The sequence below is a fragment of the Charadrius vociferus genome, unplaced genomic scaffold (assembly GCF_000708025.1).
Source record: "Charadrius vociferus isolate BGI_N301 unplaced genomic scaffold, ASM70802v2 scaffold964, whole genome shotgun sequence".
NCBI lineage: Eukaryota > Metazoa > Chordata > Aves > Charadriiformes > Charadriidae > Charadrius > Charadrius vociferus.
In genome coordinates, this window is record NW_009647945.1 from 364335 (window position 1) to 371819 (window position 7485).

Below are 7485 nucleotides of genomic sequence, written 5' to 3' on the forward strand. Positions count from 1 at the left end.
CAGCCCTGGGGGCTACCTCGGGGTGCCAACAGCGGGCTCGGGACCTCCAGGATGGCCCTGGGAGGGCACCACGGGGTGTGAGGGCCCGAGGGAGGCGATGGGGCCTTCCCCATGGTGACCACCCCGCCAGACCCTGTGGGGTCAGCACCGAAACCCACCCACAGCCCCACAGCACCTGCCCCAAAGCTCAGAGGGCCGGGCTGGCGTTTGAGGATGTGGCTTCATCCCCACGTCCCACTCGACAGCATCTTCATCCCCACAGAAACCACCTCATGCCCACCCAGTACACGCACCACAACGTCACTTTTATTGAGTCAAGGTCCCTCCACTTTCTGCACGTAGAAAATACATTTAAAAAGGCCGGTGTTCTGTAAACAGTCAGGGGAGCAGTAAGGCAAATGGCCGCAGCACCACCGTGCCCCCCCTTCCCCCTGGCTCTCAACCCCCCGGGGGGATGAAGGGAGCCCAGCGGCTCCCTGGGTGACAACCAAAGACACGGGATCCCATGTCTGTCACTGCTTTGGCCATGGGACCTCACCTTCAGGAAAGCCAGAGCCACAGAAGCCACCAGGTACCAAACCCCTCTCCACCTCGGTGGGGGACAGGTGCTGAAAGGCATCTCGGCGTTGGCATCTGCTGAGTCTTGAGCGTCCTGGTCCCTGCCGGGCTCCACAAGGGGTGGTTCTGTGCTCCCCCTGTCCAGGAGGAGCAGTCTGTGGGCTTGGGTGGTGTCAGGGTGGGAACCTTCTTCATTATGCCAGGGCATACTCCGAGGCCCAGCACCAGCTCTCAAGCAGGAGTCGGGTGAAGGGGCTCGGGAGGCAGCTGGTGCCGTACGAATGGCGGGTTTGATGGAGCCTGGTTTTGTCAAAAGTTGAGGGCAGAGAGGTTGGAGGTACCTTGGGGGAGGCAGGAGGGAGACGTGCCTTCACAGGGTCCAACAAAACTCTCACATTGTGCTTGGGGCTTTTCTTCCTCCTTCTCCATCTGGGTCTCCCCATCTTGTCCCGAGGAGCAGCAGGGAGGTCCGCGTTTACAGGCAGGAAGCATTAGTAGGGAGAGATCAAACATTTCCGTGCACTGTCCTCCCACCCACCACTGGTGGTTGCAGAGGGAGAGACCTATGGTGAGAAGTACAGAAGCACACCGTGGTTCACCTTCCCACCACGACAGCCTGGGCTGCTTCCAGAAGATGCAGGAGGGGCAAAGCCAGGTGGTGCACAAAGCTGGGCTGGACATCACTGATGTATTGATAGATACACATGAATTCCTCCCTCCCCCAGGGTTTTAGAAGCCAAACAAGGAACAAAGAAACTCAAAGACTGAACAAGAGCAGTTTGCTGTTGAGGTTTAACTCCCCCAGCCAAATGTGCAGCTAGGGGAACTGCTCAACCCAGTGAGAGCAGAAGTGAAACTATTATCCAGACAGCCCAGAGCAACACCAGCCACAGACAGTGTAAATGACCAAGGGAGCAATATAAAACGGATTAATACTGACTGCTTTATCCCCAAAGGATTCCTTAAAACCTACACCTGGCCCAGTCCCATTCCCTGGACATCTCCTGGAAGAACAGGATTGGAACTTTGGAGAAGAGCTCAAGTGTAGTGTCTCCAGTAGGTCAATGCAGCCACAGCACCTTCTCTAGTGAGTGAGCAACCCCTGGCAGGGGAAACATTGCACCGGCGTGTCCCTACCCCGGGCTCGTCCTGATCCTCCAAAGAAATCAGGCTGAAGGCGACAGTCCCACTTTGTAACAGAAAGTGCAGCTCAGGCGGAGGGAGATGTAAGAGTAAGGGCAGGAGACTGGCAAGATGAGCCACAGGAAAGCAGAGTTCAAACCAAACACTGACACAGAAGAGGACTACGGGGATGTCGCCCTGTCTGATAAACACAATTACTAGTTCCCTTTATGCAAGACACAGTCTCACTCCAACGTTGGGAGAAGAGGGAGTATAAGCTGTGGAGAGGAGCTCCACCAGCACAGGGGTACACGGGTGAGAGCAGCATGCCTTCACAAACCCCAACCGCGACCCCTTAGTCTAAGGTAGTGATGTCCAGCCCGGAGGGCAGAGAGGGCTTGACCTGGACTACAGGTCCCCTTGTAGTGATGCTCTGGCTTCACCAGGGAGTCAGGGCTGAGAGGACAAGCCTGACTGCCTGGTACGTTAAGACAATGAGATACAAACCACCGCAGGGCTCTTTCAGCCAAGCCCCACATTGCTATACTCCTCTTGGATCTTCCCAACACACCAACGTGTTTTCTCCCTGCTTCCCTTTGGTCCTAGGGGAAATCTGCGTCCCCACAGCGGCAGCCCGGTCCAGCCTGGAGAGGAGTCAGGCTGTGAGATCCACGAAGATGGCATTGGCAGTGGTCTGTCCAAAGATGAACGCTCCCAGGGTGACCATGAACACCCCGTAGCTGACCTGGGCCCACCAGCTGTGGATACAGGAGGACAGGACATGTTTAGAGGGGACCTTCACACCAACATCCGCAGCGGAAGTGGGGAGAGGGGAAGCACATTTCAGTTACCTGATTGCTCTGGTTTCTTGGATCTCAGAGAGCTTGGCTTGAATCAGGCAGAGCCCTGAAAGGGAGAGGAGGCAAATTAAACCCAGATGGGGACTGAGCAGACATCCCACAGGCCATGGAGTCCAGTCAAAATAGCTGGGCTGCCAACTGACCTCACGCCACACTTTCATTCTTCTCTAAAGACCTCCTGGTTCCTGCATCTCCCTCCCTCTTCCAGACACAAGGCCAAGAAACCTCTGCCAGCCCCTGAGCATCCCAGGATGCCCTACCTGGGAAGACAAAGATGAAGCAGGCAGCCAAGCCCCCGATGACAGAGATGACTTTGCCGATGTCAGGGATGAAGAGAGCCAGGAGGAGGGTCAGGAGGAACCAGCTGATGGTCTGCAGCAGGCGCCTCCTCCGCTCCCGAACCACATCTTCCTCCACCGTCACCCCGGTATAGCGGAGCCAGAGACCCTCCAAGACAGCCCTGTGGGCAGAGACCCAGGGCAGAGGGGTTTCCTGGTGCTGCCCCTCCTGCCCGTACCAGCCCATGCCTCCTCCCCTCCTCCCAGCACTCACCGGCCGCAGAAGTGCAGGATGGGGTAGGATGTCAGCACACAGAGGATGATGAAGGCTCGGGCGAGAGCAACGGGGATGTCGTTGGAGGGGTAGGACAGCAGGACGTCCTGCTCCACGCCGGCTCCAAAGGTCAGGAAGCCGCAGACTCCTGCCGGGAAGGGAGTAGTCAGCGAGGGACGGGGACAAGCCTCCTGCATGAGTGTTTGAGGGACCAGACTTGGATGGTTATGGCACAGGGCACATTGCAGGGGGAATTAGATGGACTCCCTCCCTTCCCGCTCTGTCCGTCTGCTGACCTGCCCTTCAGAAGGTCCCTGCCCTTCAGAAGCTCACAGCCCCTCTGAGGACTGTGCCGCCCTCCCACGGTGTCCCCTCGCTCACCAGTGCCCGTGTAGACGAAGAGAGCGATCACCATGGCCGCTGTCACCACCGCCCCCCAGGTCTTCACCTCTGGCTGCTTCATGCTGTTAAAGACGGGGACGCTGCTCACGTGGCACTGTCGGGGACACATAGAGAGAGCGGGGACACATGGTGAGCTGAGCCCGAGCACATGGGATCCCACGCGTGATATCCCCAGGTTTGTCGTGATATCGAGATCCCCCCAGGTTTGTTACTGGTGAAGAAAAGGGGGGGAACAGGCTGCCTGGCCTTCCCAGTGGGGTAAAATTGATCCATCTCCATCCAGGGGCGGTGAGATGTTAAACTGGCTTCAGCCCCCATGCAAAGCCACGCGGTGAGCACATGGGGAGAGTTTGGGCTGATTGCCCAGGGGAGCACCCCTGGACCATGCCAGTCCCCCACCCAGGTGGCCACAGGGTGGGAAGGGGAGCGCTGGGCTCGTGGCCTTACCTGGAACCCAAAGCAGATGGTGGGCATGGCATTGAAGACAGCCGTCCAGGTGGAGGGGCTGGCAGGAGAGAAACACCCACCAGTAAAACCAGGGCTCCCTGTGCCCCCCACCCAGCGCCCCAGGGGTGCTCAGTGATGGGCTCGTTCCTCTGCTGACCTGGCCCCCACTGTGGTTACTGTTTCCCCCCACCCAGGAGGGACTTTCACCGAGACAGAACCAGCCAAAATTGAGGACTTACAAAAATAAAAGTATCAGTAAAAAAATAAGAATCTACTTGGGCAGTGTCGAGAACCAGTCTAAATGTTGCTCTGCCCTAAAATTCCTACTGCCTGCACTGGGTCCACAAATGTCCCCAAACCATGAGGGAGGGGACAAGCCCCAGGGGTCATTCTGGCCAAGAAAATAACCAAAATCATCCTAAAACAGACACAGCCCTTGAGGCTGTGCACAAGCACTGCATGGGGAACTCCGGGGCTGGCTGTGTAGGAGCTAAAAGTCAATTAGCTCTCCTCAAAACCTGGGATGGAGCCATAGGCACCTCCAAGATGTCTTTTTCCTCTCCTTCCCTGCCTGCTCCTCTAAAACGTACAGAGATGCAGCCACTTGGGAGCTTCTGACAGCAACATGCGGCATTCCCAGGCCCAGGGATGGGACTCGTGAAGGATTTGTCCCCAGCCTTTGCAGCCCTCGCTCCCGCACCCCTGCCTGGCTCTGCGGTGCTGTGATGGTCACCGTCACCATCGCGTCTCTTGCACTCACCTGGTGGGGATCTCCACAGGCACAAGCTCCTTGTCGGGCCAGATGTACTTGATGATAATGACTGCCGTGACGTACCACGTGCCAATCACGCTTAGGGAGCTGCAAAAGGGAACAGGAAGCCATCAGCGTGCTGCCTCCCCGCTCTGTGGCGGGAGCCTCTCCAGCCCCATCTTCCTCCCTGCACAGCACAGGCCACCCCAATCTTTCCCATGAGGACCACTCCTGCTGTCCTTTCCCTTTCCCATATGCCAGGCACCGTCACCCGCTGTCCCCAGAGCAGATGCCAACACAACCCCGCTGCGCGTGGGGGCTGTCCCGTGCTGCTGTGAGCGGCAGACGTGCCAGCAAGGGGATGGGCTGGGTTTTGGGCAGGAGAAAGAGGCGAGTGGTGGTGGTGGTGTTCCTCGGTGGCCCTGGTCCAGCTCCAGCAGCCAGGGTACACCAAGACGCTTGGTGGAGTAGGGCTGGCCTGCAGACCACCCGGCCCGGGGACCCTTACTGGCTCTGCTTTCTGCTGGATGGCCAGCTGCAAAGACAGGGGACAACGCAGTTGAAAGCAGCTCTCCCTGGTTCTTCCGGCAAGCAGAAGGGAGGGACACGAGCCCCGGAGTATGACACTGTGGCCACACAGTGCTAGGCAACTCCTGTGCTTCCCAGATGGGGAAATCAAGGCACGGGAAGGTGGAGGAGGAGATGTGCAACCCCTCACGGGCAAGCGGGCAGATACAGTGCTAGAACCTTGGCGTTTCCACTCTCCGTCCCCTGGGACCATGCTTAGGTGGGTGCCTGTTGGTCCACCCCAGCTCCCAGCCCCGGAGGGCTCTCTCCGCCTACCTGGCATATTTTTGGAAGCCGATCTCTTTGGGAATGGAGAGGGGCAGGATGAGGAGGAAGGCAGTGATGCTGATGGTGAACTTGCGGTCCGTGTACCAGCGGCTGCTCCCAGCTTCCTCGGGCTCCGTCACCAGAGCAGCAATGACTGTAGGGACAACCGGGTAGGTCAGGTTGTCCCCTTCCAGCCAAACAGAGAGCAACTGGTTATTTTTTCCCCCATGGGACACACTTACTCTTGTCTTCCTGGTCTCCGATGATGATGAGGAAAGCGATGCAGGTGCCAAAGGTGTAGACAGCGATGGCCACCTCACACAGCACGCCAGGCACCTTCCCGCAGACAGCCCACACAACCTCCTGGTAGGTCCGCTCGTTGCTGGCCTGCGAGCAATACGCCAGGATGACCAAGCCTCCGATGATGAAGATCAACATGCACTGAGGTGAGGAAGAGACAGGGAGAGGGCACTGAGGCAACAGTGTGATGAGGTCCCCAAAACCACCCCAAGCAGCCACCCCTGAACACACAGAGCATCTCTGGTGCACCCAACAGGAGCCAGGTCCTCCCTGAACCCCTTCTGGGGCACCACACGTCCCCTCCCAGGGTGGGACAGGGGACTGTCCCTTCTCCATCCTCTCACCATCTGCAGCGTGATGCCCGCGGCCACACCGCCAGCCATGTTGAAGGCAGCAGGGAAGTTGAGCAGCCCGGCCCCGAGGGCAGCGTTGACCACGATGAAGACGGCTCCCAAAGCCGACGTGGCCCCCAGACCATTTCCTTGGCTCTCTCCGCTCTTCGGCACCGTCTCCACGCTGGGGCTCTGCAGAAGCCTGGCCCGTTCCCCGGCATCGGCGCTCCACTCCCAATCTTTGTAGTCGCTGTTGATGCTCCCGGTGCCCTGAGCCATTGTCCTTCCTAGGGTGACACAAGCCACCGTCCACGTCCTACTAGCGCTCCCGCACCGGGCTCAGCCGGCCGCCTTGAGGAGGGTCCTCTGCCAGCGCTGGCTCCATCGGGCAGGGAGGACAGCAAACGGGCAGGTTGGGACCGCAGCAACACGGGGGTCAGGCACTTCACTGCTCCTAGAAGAGGATCAAGAAGGACAGATTAAGTGTTAATTAAAGTACGTTAACAAGAGACAACCTGGGCATCAGCCAGGGGCACAGAGGAAATGGGTTCCCTGGGTCGCAGCTTGGGGGTTGCAGCACACAGGTGTCCTCACGCCAGCAGATATGGCAGAACTCACCTCTGGTTCCCCGAATCCAAGGTGAGGACACTGCTGGGGAGCTGCTGCCTCACGGCACGGCTCGCCTTTCTGTGGGCACGAGACCCAACGTCACGGCTCGCTTCCTGATTTCCAACCCCAATTCCTGCAAGCTCTGCAAGAGCCGCTGGGCACGTGCTCCCGGGTAAAGGTCAAGCCTGGCCTCAACTAGACAACCCGTACACGCAGCAGGCACACCGTGTCGCCAGGAAAAGCAGGACCGGCCCCTTCCAGGGCAACACCAGGGTGACCACCAGCATGAGATGTCTCAGAAGCTTTAGAACCTGAAGACCTGGTGTTTCCAGCACCGCACCCCTCAGGGCTTGGACAGCCCAGATCTCATCCCAGCGCCTCCAAGCCGAAGGAGATCAACCCTCCCGACCTGGCAGGGCTTCACGGGGACCTACACAGCCAAGGGAAATCTCTTTTCAAGGGGAAAATCTCATTTTTCCCCCGAACAACGTCTCCAGAGACCGTTCCTGACCATCCCACCCTTCGTTTCTAGGCTATTTAAACCCCACGCTTGGGCTATGAATCCTCTTCAAAGGTTTCTGGCGAAGGGGAAACACCCCACGGGTCCGAGCAGGGGAAGAAGAAAGGCAGCCCCCTCCCCCGGGGGACAGGTCCCAGGTCCCCAGGCCGGTGGGTCTGCTGTCACGGGTGGGTCCGCTTTGGCTGATCCCCCCCCCCC

At 58.7% G+C, this 7485-nt stretch overlaps 1 protein-coding gene across 1 annotated transcript; it reads right to left on the reverse strand.

The window, feature by feature from the left end:
- Window positions 1-2335: 2335 nt before the first annotated feature.
- SLC38A7 (solute carrier family 38, member 7) lies at window positions 2336-6611 on the reverse strand. The gene is made up of 10 exons (XM_009883248.1): window positions 6171-6611; window positions 5769-5967; window positions 5536-5680; window positions 4702-4800; window positions 3942-3999; window positions 3474-3588; window positions 3093-3240; window positions 2801-3000; window positions 2532-2586; window positions 2336-2438 (listed from the first exon to the last, which is right to left on the reverse strand). Exons 1-10 carry the CDS (start codon window positions 6435-6437, stop codon window positions 2336-2338), a joined length of 1389 nt encoding a protein of 462 aa, XP_009881550.1. The 5' UTR covers window positions 6438-6611.
- Between the last annotated feature and the right edge of the window lie 874 nt (window positions 6612-7485).